This window comes from Sinocyclocheilus anshuiensis, unplaced genomic scaffold (genome assembly GCF_001515605.1).
Source record: "Sinocyclocheilus anshuiensis isolate Anshui unplaced genomic scaffold, SAMN03320099.WGS_v1.1 scaffold284, whole genome shotgun sequence".
NCBI lineage: Eukaryota > Metazoa > Chordata > Actinopteri > Cypriniformes > Cyprinidae > Sinocyclocheilus > Sinocyclocheilus anshuiensis.
Genome location: NW_015554266.1, coordinates 653,723 through 667,263, shown reverse-complemented (window position 1 = coordinate 667,263; position 13,541 = coordinate 653,723). Strand labels below are relative to the sequence as shown.

General features: G+C 37.7%; 1 protein-coding gene across 2 annotated transcripts in view; it reads right to left on the bottom strand.

Annotated features, from left to right (window-relative positions):
* LOC107671311 (cyclic AMP-dependent transcription factor ATF-2-like) overlaps positions 1–13,541 on the bottom strand; it is a 31,887-nt gene that overhangs the window by 14,610 nt on the left and 3,736 nt on the right. For both annotated transcript variants that reach the window (XM_016464201.1, XM_016464202.1), the window contains exons 5-9: positions 13,022–13,147; positions 11,464–11,642; positions 10,449–10,563; positions 6,263–6,349; positions 2,557–2,724 (exon numbers count right to left, since the gene is read on the bottom strand). In XM_016464201.1, the coding sequence (XP_016319687.1) occupies positions 2,557–2,724; positions 6,263–6,349; positions 10,449–10,563; positions 11,464–11,642; positions 13,022–13,147 (675 nt within the window). The remainder of the gene's footprint in view (positions 1–2,556; positions 2,725–6,262; positions 6,350–10,448; positions 10,564–11,463; positions 11,643–13,021; positions 13,148–13,541) is intronic.

Below are 13,541 nucleotides of genomic sequence, written 5' to 3'. Positions count from 1 at the left end.
CCGGTCCCAAGCCCGGATAAATAGAGAGGGTTGTGTCAGGAAGGGCATCCGACGTAAAACTTTTGCCAAATTCATTATGCGAACCACAAACATGAATTCCATACCGGATCGGTCGGGGCCCGGGTTAACAGCGACCGCCATCGGTGCCGTTGACCTACAGGGCACTGGTGGAAATTGGGCTACTGTTGGTCGAAGAAGGAGAGGAGGAAGGTGTGTGAGAGGAGGAAGGCGTGTCCGTAGGCAGAGAGAGAAGAGGAAAGGCAGGAGTTTAGGACTGAAAGTAGGGACTTTGAATGTTGGTACGATGACAGGTAAAGGCAGGGAGCTGGTAGATATGATGCAGAGGAGGAAAGTCGACATTCTGTGTGTCCAGGAGACCAGGTGGAAAGGGAGCAAGGCTAGAAGCATTGGAGCAGGGTTTAAACTGTTTTATCATGGTGTGGACAGGAAGAGAAATGGAGTAGGAGTAATCCTGAAGGAGGAGTTTGTGAAGAATGTTCTGGAGGTAAAGAGAGTGTCAGATAGGTTGATGAGTCTGAAGCTGGAAATTGAAGGTGTGATGTTGAATGTTGTTAGTGCTTATGCTCCACAAGTAGGTTGTGAGCAAGAGGAGAAAGACAGATTCTGGAGCGAGCTTGAGGAAGTGATGCAGAGTGTTCCCAGAGGTGAGAGAGTGGTGATAGGGGCAGACTTTAATGGACATGTTGGTGAAGGGAATAGTGGGGATGAGGAAGTGATGGGGAGGTTTGGTCTTCAGGAAAGGAACCCAGAAGGACAGAGGTTGGTAGACTTTGCTAAAAGTATGGAGATGGCTGTGGTGAACACGTACTTTCAGAAGAGGCAGGAACACAGGGTGACATATAAGAGTGGTGGCAGGAGCACACAGGTGGACTATATCTTATGTAGACGCTGTAATCTGATGGAGATTAGCGATTGCAAAGTAGTGGTACGAGAGAGTGTAGCTAGACAGCATAGGATGATGGTGTGTAAGATGACTCTGGTGGTGAGGAAGATGAAGACAGCAAAAGCAGAGCAGAAGACAAAGTGGTGGAGGTTGGAAAAGGAAGAGTGTTGTGTGGTTTTCAGGGAGGAGTTGAGACAAGTTTTAGGTGGTCAGGAGGTGCTTCCAGATGACTGGACTACTATAGCCAAAGTGATCAGGGAGACAGGTAGGAAGGTGCTAGGTGTGTCATCTGGAAGGAGGAAAGAAGACAAGGAGACTTGGTGGTGGAATGAGGAAGTTCAGGAGAGTATCCAGAGGAAGAGGTTAGCTAGGAAGAAGTGGGACAGTGAGAGGATGGAGAAAAGTAGACAGGAATATAGGGAGATGTAGAGTGAGGTTAAGATAGAGGTGGCAAAGGCCAAACAGAAAGCTTATGAGGACTTGTATGCAAGGTTAGATAGTAAGGAAGGTGAGAGGGATTTGTATCGGTTGGCGAGGCAGAGGGATAGAGATGGAAAGGATGTGCAGCAAGTTAGAGTGATTAAAGATAGAGATGGAAATGTGTTGACAGGAGTGCAAGGTCTCTAACATCCACCAGCTCCGTGATGTCATCATGGAGGAGTGGAAGAGGACTCCAGTGGCAACCTGTGAAGCTCTGGTGAACTCCATGCCCAAGAGGGTTAAGGCAGTGCTGGAAAATAATGGTGGCCACACAAAATATTGACACTTTGGGCCCAATTTGGACATTTTCACTTAGGGGTGTACTCACTTTTGTGGCCAGCGGTTTAGACATTAATGGCTGTGTGTTGAGTTATTTTGAGGTGACAGCAAATTTACACTGTTATACAAGCTGTACACTCACTACTTTACATTGTAGCAAAGTGTCATTTCTTCAGTGTTGTCACATGAAAAGATATAAAATATTTACAAAAATGTGAGGGGTGTACTCACTTCTGTGAGATACTGTATGTGTGTGTGTATATATATATATATATATATATATATATATATATATGAGCGTGTGTGTGTATATATGTACATATATATATTATTCTCCTTAATATTTAGTATGCACAATTATGTATATTGTTTTCAGCACTACATTGTATATTTGCACAAAGTACTCCGTCTGAAACAAACCATTGTATATATTTTATAGTACGATATTGCACTTGCATATCACATCATTGTATATATTACCTTCTGGGTTACCGCTCTTCTTGTTTAATATCTCTATTTAAATCTGTACTTATGTCTGTCTTTTTTTATTATGACAAACCTTGTGAGCTGCTAAATAGTCTTTCGTTGTTTCAAAACCAATGACAATAAAACTATTCTATTCCATTTTATTCTATTCTATTTTTGATCAAAGAAAAAAAACAACCCTTTCAAAAACTCTTCCCAACTATTCTTCATTGTTAATTTATACTGGCTCATAATACATTAACTTCTTTTATATCTAAAATGTAAAAAATATGATATATACCCAAAAATTAACATTACTTGTTAACCCGTTGTTCAGTGTTAGTTATATGATACCTAACTACTTCTGGGATTATTTGCAAGAGACATTTAATACAGGAGAACGCTGTTCACACTCAGTCAGTACATACAGGCGTTTCTGTAGTGGATGTAGCCGGCTGCTGTAGTGACTTTGGGCATGGCTCCTCAGCTGGAGGCGGGGCCGGGGGCGGAGTCTCACTGGCCGAGCTGCTCTGGATGTCACCTGCATCGCCGTTGGTTACCTGAGGGATCTGCTGACTGAGGACCGCCTTCAGCTTCTGCAGGTGAGAGACAGAGGTCAAATCAGCTGGCTTCAAAACACTGTCACCTTAAGAATACAACTGTTTTGTCTGCTTGCTTTGAGTCCTATTTCACATTTACCCACTGTAAATGTCACATTCAAAACACCGAACTGTGGTTGGCCATGTTAAATGAAAGTAAGAGGGCCCTTCCAGGCTAACTGGGAGGTTCTGGCCACAATAAGCTGCAGTGTTGCAATATGCAACAGACTTTATGCCGACAGTCAAAAATCTGCCTATTCGCATAGCGTTTAACCATAAAATCTCCCTCTCTTCAGCATTTTTGTCTATAGTTCCAGCATAACTGCAGTGAAATGAGGAAAAACATGGTGCTATCTCTCTCCCTCTCTCTCTGGGATCAGGAGGCTAAACTACATTAGAGAGAGGCGAGAACTGAAGATTAGAATAATTAACTTCTGCGGAAAACCAGAGGCAAGGATTAAAACAACATATTCATCACAGCTTTAAACAGATGCTTCCCTCAGAGCTCTTCCACAGGAGTAAGAGCTGTCGTAGCTAATTCCCTATTCCCTGGAGATGCCTGTGATTTTCTCTTGTCAGGGAAATCTGCCTTTCCCTGGTGTACTGTAGCGTGTGCAGCACAGAGACCTCAGAGCCAAGAGCTTTTCTCTTCACTATGAGCAACCCCCCAATAATGACAACAGTAGAGTCTGACGAAGTTTAAAAATCTCTCAATATTTTTTCAGCATTTTTATGACATTCAATATAAATATTTATATCGATATTTAAGCACTTGCTCTGAATATTCTCTGCTCTAATGTTTAAAAGTTTAAAGAATTAAAATGATTTATTTAATATAATATTTAATATTTTACTGAAAATTTCATTTAATAAAAAAAACCGAAATAAAATTAATTTATAATATAAATTAAATACTTTTGTTCAAATTAAATGTTGCTTAGGTGGAAGCTTTTATATTTTATATAATGCAAAAATATTTAAAATATTTGTAAATAAATACAAAAAAAAAAAAAAAATTACAATTACTTTTACTAAAATACATTTACAAAACCAGTTTATAAAAACACAGGGACTTCAGTTAATATTTGAACAATAATGTAGATAAATCGATAAATTAATGTCTAACCCTCTCATATATTTTATGCAGTGTTATTTTAGTATCACTGAAATATTAATTATAGTTTTTTTTATTCATATTTTTGAATTGGTCTTTATATTACAGCTATATTTTCTGTTTTCATTTTAATTTTAGTTAGTTTTTATCATTTTTAGTTGTTTTTGATTATTTATGTCTATATAGTTTTACTAATTATTTCAGTTTTAGTAACATTAGTACATACACTAAATTAAAATGAGAAATTAGGCAACTAGCTAAAATTCAGTTAACGTGAAACACAAAAATCCAGTCTTCAGAATGACAGATGCTGAGAAGTTTTATATCTCCACAGATAATTTTTTTCTAAGCTGACTTGGTTTTTTTAAAAACCCTTTGCAGGAAACCATGATGTGGCCCGAAAGCAGTCGAGCGCGAGCGTTAACAAACACCCACACAGCAGGTGAGGTGTGTAACCATGGCCACAGGGACAGAGGATGCATTAATTTTCATGAAAAAACAAGAAAAGTACATTATTTTAACAGCCATCCTCGGCAGACCAATCTATCTAGCAAATTAGTTTATAGAGCAATACCCTTCCCGAACTCCACGTTTCTACATGACCAGAAATAAATTATTCACGTGGAACAAGTCACACAAGGGCTGAGCGAAAGACTGAAAGAGAGAGAGAGAGAAACAGAGGGACTGTGAACGATGTGTGCAGGGCCAGTCAGATTCATATTTCATATCTGCCATCGGAGCCCCATCAGAGCAGTAGCCCTCCATCTCGAGGGTTTTATTCAACCATCTGCTCCTTTATTACTTATCTTTATTTTGCAACTAATTAACAGCATAATCTTCTAAATTCAGCAAGTTAATTATCATTATTGTGGTCTTTGCAGCATCATCAGTCCTTGTAAAGTGCCGTGTCTGTGTGGCAGGGGAGAGAGAGAGATGAGGGGGTGTTTGCTTGACGAGGGCTCATTAGATGTTTTCTGATGAGTTGAGGTTTTGTGCGTGTGCCTCCTGTAGATGGAGGTTATTTGGAGGGTGGGTGCATATGTTATAAGGGTGTATGTGTATGAATATGTTTTATGTGCGTATGTGTATGCTGATGTGGTGCATGTTATGAATGTTTGGTCATGCAGTAGATGTGCATTTGTTGGTGTTTGGATGCATAAGCAATCATGTATTTGATCATATGCATTTAAACAAATAGGGTACAAAACAGGGCTTGAAACTTGAGAAAAATAAGTCTAATGTCTTAGTAATTTTCAGGAGCTCATATTAAACTTGGCCTAAACTTGACTAGTTTAAGACTAATGACTAATAAATATAAATGTCCCATATTAAAGGGAAAACAAACACATTTGATCATTTTTCCTACAATAACTTCAGTAACAGGGTTAAACGGTTGAGCTTGAGAAATGCAGTTTGCATAAAAGTAAAAAATTAAGGAACATTTACATTTACACATTTACACTACTGGACAAACGTTTGGAATAATTACGATTTTTAATGGTTTTGAAAGAAATCTCTTCTAATAATCATTCAAACACACTGATATGCTCAATTATTAATAATGGTTCTTATTTTCATCAATGTTGTACTGCTGAATATTTTTGTGGAAACTATGATGCAATTGTTTTATGATGCTCTAATGAATAGAAAGTTCAAAATAACCGCACTTATTTGAAATGGAAATCTTCTGTAACACTACAAATGTCTTTACGGTCACAACTGATCAATTTAATGCTGCTTTGCTAAACAGATTTTTTTTTTAATTATTATTATTTTACTTACCCCAAACTTTCGAGTGTATCATGCTTTTCACAAACATTTTAAGCAGAAAATAGATGAAGAAAAAAAAATTATTGAGCGGCAAATAAGCATATTATTATGATTTCTGAAGGATCACTGAAGACTGGAGTAATGATGCTGAAAATTCAGCTTTGATCACAGGAATAAATTACACTGTAATATATATTTAATTACAAAACAGTTATTTTAAATTGTACAAATATTTAATAATATTACTATTATAACTGCATTTTTGATCAAATAAATGCAGCCTTGGTGAGCATCAAAGACTTCTTTCAAAAAACATTAAAAAATAATTATTTCTCCAAACTTTTGGCCAGTAGTGCATGTACAAATTTCTCTTTAAACGTGCAAATAGCTGGTCTCTAGATTTCAACACTACTTCAACAATGTGTGCTGGTCTGGTTGTGTAAAAACACATAAACGCACATAAACACTCCAGCCAGATGCCCTCTTGTGCTCTTGCACAGGAACTACAGAAAGCTCAATGTTGTTGTGTCAGTGTTGTGGACTGTACATTCTGGGTCCCTCTGGGGCTGAAGGAAAATCTGCTTACACTGAAACACGCCTGTAAATGAGGTGCATGTGGATGCATATGTAAATGAGAGGTGCAGAAATTACCATCTTAGCTTCTGATTGGACAGGCTGTGGAGAGGAGGGGCCGGGGATTCCAGGGACTCTAGGCACTAAGGTGACTGGTCTGACCAGCTGAAAACACACACAAACACATATGGAAAAAATCAATACATGATCAGTCTTGCACACACTAAATATGGTACTGTACTTCTAAGAATGCCATGGGGTCCAAAAAGCATGGTATATATAAAAATCATAGTTCATATAAATAAGCAAAAAAAATATATATATATTGATTTCAGATTTTCTCTGTCTGTATATATATATATAAATAATATTATTATTAGCATTATTATTATTAGCAGAGGTGTGAACATTTCAATCAAATTAATAATTAAATGAAACTATTGGTTATTGCTGGGTTCAGGAGAAAGCAAAAACATACATACAAACATATCACTCAGTTAGTTAAGTTAGTCAGTTGAGTTAATCACACTAACTCGTAACTCCATCACCTAACTGGCTCAGAAGAGTCACTCGCAGGTTATCATGTTTGAATGCAGAAACGTATTTAAATATCTATAGTTTAAATGTCAACAAAACTAACCAAATTAATAAATGGAATAAAAAAGAAAAAGAAAAAACTAAATCTTATAGAAAACACTGCACTAGGTATTAGGAAATATATTTTGTCTGAAAGCCTACGGGACATAATCATATGCTGCTCAGTCTTCCACACAGATCATCAAGCACACACACAAACACACACACACAGTTTGAACTGCCCCAGACACACGTGTGTGTGAGTGATAATGTGTCTCTGCATACATTACTGCACCCCTCACAGGCTGACGTCATGAAAGCGGCGCAGTGTCCTTCATCCACCAACACACACTTAACACTGGAGCCATGCTTAAGAATGCTTAGATCACTTCCCAGCATGATTTGTTTCTCCATGATGGATTTGTGGAACTGATTGCTTTTTACACATGTAGCAACATGCGTCTCAAATGTGTCTCCTGTGACCACTTGATTTGAAGGGGAGGGTTTTTAAAGAAAGGAAAACATCTGAAGCTGAACATTCTCTGTTATTTTAATCAAGCTTCTGTGTATTTTGGATGTGTGTGTGTGTGTGTGTGTGTGTGTGTGTGTGTGTCTGGACCATCCAAATGGATGCTATTACCAGGTATAAACGGCTGTGGATCACATCAGTCCTCACAAGTCTGTAAGCACGAGTCTCTGACAAATAGCGGTCAGGACAAACCCATCTACTACATCATAATTCTGCAGCAATAGAACACAAAGGAGATGACCTTAAAATGTCTAATTAGCCAAAAAAAAAAAAAAAAAACCTTCTGCCCTCTACAGGCATTCTGGACGCGAAACAAAAACTCTGTTCCGAAACCTAGTGAGCTGCCTAAAGACAGCATTTTAAGGCATCATAGGTGCATTCCAAGGGCTTTTCCAATATCAGGCTGCTTTCTAACATACCTTTGTTTAGAAATGCTAAGGAAGCATTACGTGCTTACAAATAAGGCAATCCCAGAATGCATTCTAGTTCTTTCGCTGAAGTTCACTTATTCTGTTATCAATATTTTCCACCCTCTCTCCGACCCGTAGAATTAAAGACATCATCCCATGGTAAAAGTCAAAGATATTACAGAGTTCACTGTACTATGAAAACACTGCAACTTCAAAACTCTCAGAAAATGTCCTGCTCAGTCCAAAAAGAGCATTTACTGAAACATAGGTCTCAATGATACAATGTGTCAAACTTTATGGTGTTTCTGGCTGTGTAGCACCTGCAGCTCTGCAGATCTATCTGAAATATCGTGGCGATCTGATCTTAACAGTACACCTTTTCTTGTTATCAGGGGTTGGTGGTTATGTTAATGAGCTCATGGTTGTAATGTCCATGAAACTTTTTTTGTTTTAAATCACACATTTTATGTCATGTCAAACCTATGTCAAATTCTTTTTTGAACTTTTTTTGAAAGTACAGATATGGAGACCTGGAAACTACGGGAGAGGAGAGAGTGCAATGGGAGTGGGAAAGAACCTTAAAGGGGTGGTTGATTGCGATTTCACTTTTTTAAACATTAATTTGTGTGTAATGTTGCTGTTTGAGCATAAACAATATCTGCAAAGTTACGAAGTTGAAAGTTCAATGCAAACGGAGATATCGTCTTTTAAAATTATGGCAGTTTAATGCCTACAAAAACAGCTGGTAGGGACTACGAGTTACTTCCCGGGTTCGTGACATCACAAACCCAGATAAACCCCGCCCTCTGGAAAAGGCAGCAAAGGGGGCGAGGCCATGCTGCGCTGCTTTAGAGAAGAGGAAGAGAAAACTAGAGGTGCATGTAAAAATCTATTCATATATGAATCACGATTCTGTCTTCTAACGATTCTAATGGATTCACAAGTTTCAAAAATCAATATTCTAAAGCAGCAGTTCTCAATACTGTTCCTCGCGTCCCCTTGCTCTGCACACGCTCTGCATCTCTCTCTCTCTCTCTCTCATTCAGATCATCAGCTCAGCTCTGTTCCATTTATACACTGATTTTCACATAGCTATCGTTAAACATGGACACGCGTGCAGTTGCCGTACTGTATTAAAGCTTTAATCAGGATAAAACCGTATATTAAAAGCTAACATAAGCAGTAGCATTCACAAATAACAGCGTACAGCGAGACAACAACAAACAACATACCATTAAAAACCGTGCTTGCACAGGTTCTGCACGATCCTCTTCAATAATATCCTCTGCATCTCAATCGGGCTCAAACTGATAAGCGATATTAACGATGCCATTGTTTACAATACAACATGAGCACATGCCGCTGAGGTGAGGGGCGGGACGTTTAGATGCACACTAGAGACGGTTTAGCCAATCACAACACACTGGGCTAGCTAACCAATCAGAGCCCATTACGTATTTCTGAGGGAGGGGCTTCATAAAAACAGGAAATGATCAGCGCATTTATCAGAGAAGAGACAGAGCGGTTAAGAATAAAGGTAAATTATGTGAAAAATAATGCATTTAAAAAAAAAACAAAGCATGAACCCATGTTAGACTGCACCCCATAAACACAATCAAGCCTAGAACAAAACCAGTGAACCACCCCTTTAAGTCGGGACTCAAGGAAAGTCATATTTATCATATTATGGTAAAATAAACACAGTGTTGTCATCATCACAGATTTAAAAGTGCAGCAAATGATTTTTGAAAAACGCTGTTGAAAAGTGGACCGGACCGAGCAATAAAACACACTTGTAGCCAATCAGCAGTAAGAGGCATATACACTCATGTTGGCGAGGAAAGAGAACTCGGTGCACAAGACAGACATATAGAAATAACTATAGAAAGAGAGAGATGGCAGAGAAAACACTAGTGTTTCAGTACTGACTGGTATCACGGTCGGTCCTTTTGACAACACTAAAAAAAAATACAAAAGAGGAAAAGGTCAGGGGAATATAACTTTAAAAAGAAGGGTTAAGATCAGGCAAGAGCCGCGTTAATATTGGAGAAGCTTTCCAGTGCTGGAGACGCTTATTTCTTCTCGATACATGAGTAACATTGGTTTAGCATTTTGTCTTTTTCTTGATTTGTTTGCTTGTTTGTTCATTTGCCAAAGAGAAAGGAAAACTTGAAATCGCATCATATGACCCCTTTAATATTTTCCTTCACTTCAGCTATGATAAAGAGACAAATAGGTGTGTTGGACCTGAAGCAGCGCTGCTCAGCCTGATCAGTGTATGACATCAAAGTACTGCCGTCTGCTCTCTACAGCTCTCTCACAGTATTTAGATGTCATACACCGATCGGTCTGCACAGAGCAGCATCAAGCCGAACACAGCTACTCATTTCCACACTTTATAAGTCTGGAACATTTAAACTTTCTCCACCCGTTTTAAGCACCGGCTCCCAAAGTGTGCCCGAAAAGTGAGATAACATACTCCGAATATAATGTTTTTTTTTTATTTTGGTTCCTCTTTTAGTGATCTCTGTAAACCCTTAAACAATGCCTGTGTTGTATAGAGTGTACAAGAATGTGGGGACGGAGGCATCAAGATAGGGGTGTGAACTTTTTGGGTAGGGGGCGTGCTTGTTTTGGTGATTTCAAACATCAACAGTGTTTTCCAGAAATCGCTTACTGTATTTAAGAATGTAAAATCACTGTCCAGGAGCTTTCTCTAGAGAGAGAGGAGTGCGTGTGGGACACTCACAGGAATGGCAGTGGGTATGTGCATGCTGGAGCTGGCGATGGTGGCTGGAATGGCGACTGGCATCGTCTGACCGTTAGGCAGCTGCAGCAGAACCGGAAACGTGCCGGACACCGGACTGAAGACAGACAGACAGATGGGGGAAACAGAAACAAAATGCATACCAAACATAGGATTAACATAACTGTAGTATAGATCTAGTATAGCATCATGTAGATGTAGTATAGCATCATGCTTTAAAGTCAACATGAAACAGCAATTGCACAGTACTTTACCTTCGTAATATGACATTTTTTAATGAGGGGAAATAGGACGGGACATAAATGTATCCATCAGGAATTAATTAAATAGTAAAGTGAGCGCTGAATAACAGTCAATCACATTCACAATGCTTATTTTTAAAATGTATAGTTATTTGCTACTGTAACTTTAATTTACTTTATATTAACATGAAATTACTATACTACTATAAATAGCATAAAAACTATTGGTAAGATTTTTAAAAAAAGGCAGCATTGCCTACAACAGTAACTAAAAAATGGCAACAGCTACTTGGCTTTTGGTTACAATTAACAACGGTAATATTAAGCTACGTCATAAAGAAAGCTGTTTCAGGGCAGAGCAAGTTATTACATTTTAATTACACATTACAAAGGCAAAGGTTTTCCTTTGTGATGAATCGTGCAAAAAATGTGTATTAAAAAAGCAAAGTGTCAATCGTTGTGTATTCATGTTGACTTTAATTGATAAAAAATTAACATAAAACAACAGCAAGAATTTTCTCTTCAACTGGTGTGTGAAAAAACAAAAGGCTCAAACAAAACCGACTGATGGCCGAGCACTTGTCAATTCTATGATGTAAAAGTAAAGGCACATGGATCACAAGCAACTGAAACTAAATCATATATTTATAAAGTAAATGAGTGACGAAAACGAAACACCGAATGAGGCGTAAAAAGGAGAAAATGATGGCAAACTAAGAGAGAAGCAGAATAAGTCACGTTTAGAAGTTACTTACACTATCGGTCTACAAGAGGATGGGACCTGGGTTATAACAGAGCTAGATGTTGGAGATGGGAGAGCTCGCTGAATAACAACACCAGCCTCATTGCTGGCCAGTAGTACATTGGGGACTTGGAGGGAGGCAGGACGGACTATAGTGGATGGAGGCAGAGAGGTCGGCTGCAAAGAAACCTCCTGAAAACACCACACGAGAGCCAAGCTGCATCAAGCGCTCACACAAAACTACACTGTCCATTACTGATCTCATACTGTTTCTGATTGTGTCAGTAGCCACAGGGAGCACATACATTGTTCACCTATGAATTAAGAGACTGCGATTTGTTGTGCCTTACAGTTGATGGATGACAGTGTCTTCAAAAAAATTACTTTACTGCAATCAAATGTTTGAGAGTAGGTAAGATTTTTTAATGGTTTTTTTTTTTTTTTTAATGTTTTTACATTTTTTAAAGTGCTTTCCAAGGCTGCATTTATTTGATATTTATTTGCATTTATAAAAAAAAAAAACAGTAATATTGTGAAATATTATTACAATTTAAAATAATTGTTTTATTTTTTTCTTTATTTTAATATTTCATTTATTCCTGTGATGGTAAAGCTGAATTTTCTGCATCATTACTGCAGTCTTTAGTGTCACATGATCCTTCAGAAATCATTCAAATATGCTGCTTTGCTGCTCAAGAAACATCTCCTACTATTGTCAATGTTGAAAATTTAATATTAAAGCTTAATTTTTTTTGTGGAAACTGTGATACGCTTTTTCAGGATTCTTTGATGAATAGAAAGTTCAAAAGAACAGTGTTTATTTTTGTTACAATTTTAACAATTTATTGATCAAAACTTACAGTTTATTTATCAATTTATTAATTTTATGTATTAAAAAAAAAGAAACTTACTGACCCCAAACATTTGAACAGTAAACTACTGTAATTAAGAAATATGAATATTTTCAGCATTTTGAGAGTTCACATTAGAGACGTTGAGTAAACAAATCATGCTTCTATCGATCATAAAGTTCTCAAAGTGAATGTTTATCCATTAGAGCTGTTACAGCTTCAATCTTAAAGTCAGAATCAGCATATTTGCTGACTTATGAGAGAAGTCTCATCTGTCTCACACAATCTGGCCGACAGAGAGATTTCTTCATAGAGCTACAAAAAACAATGTTTACCACTGATTTTGTTTTTTTGTATCTCTATGAAGAAATGTATTTTCATCTGAAACTCAGTAGCTAAACCAAGCATCAAACACCTTTCATGTGTTGAATGAGGGGAGAAGGCAGCCTCATGAATCTGGACTACTAACGCAAAGGTTACACGTTCAATCCAGGTAGGGAAGACCCAGCAACCAAGAGTTATTGGCAACACAATTCTGCACAATATGAGCCTAGGATCCTCCAGGGTGCAATTTCCCTAAAATGATTCTAGTTACTCTTGCATGAAAAATCCCTACTTCCAGCACTAAGTAACTATCACACACAGAGGACCGAAAATAAGTCCTACCCATAACTGCAAGTGTTTATGTAGCTCTCTGTACGGCAGAGCCCTGTGTCTCACCTTGTCGTCAGTGGTGGTTGACTCAGGGTGGGGAAGTGGACTGTCTCGGTGGGACTCAATGGGTGTGTGCTCCTCTATTTTGTTTCGAACAACAGGAGTCGCAAGCGGAGACAAGTCCAGAGGCAACTGCAATAAACACAAATACATCAATGTTTGATTACGCATTTATATCACAAAATTAGCAAGGGTGAAATGTGATTATCCATTAAAGATTTAAATAGATTGTTAATTATGTTAGTTTCAGTTTTACAGTTAGATTTTTTTTGCTACAGAATTGAAAATTGCTAATACATTTAACAAATAATTAAGACAGAAACAGCAAGGAACGCATTGAACTAAAGCTGAAATTTCGAAAAAGAAAGACTGAAATAGTATTTTCTTGTACAACATACTCCGAAAATCTCTGTTGTATTTACAATTTAGAAAAATAATTTTACAGTGTACAAATAATGTATAATGCACAATAAGACCATATATATATATATATATATATATATATATATACACACAGTGTGTATGG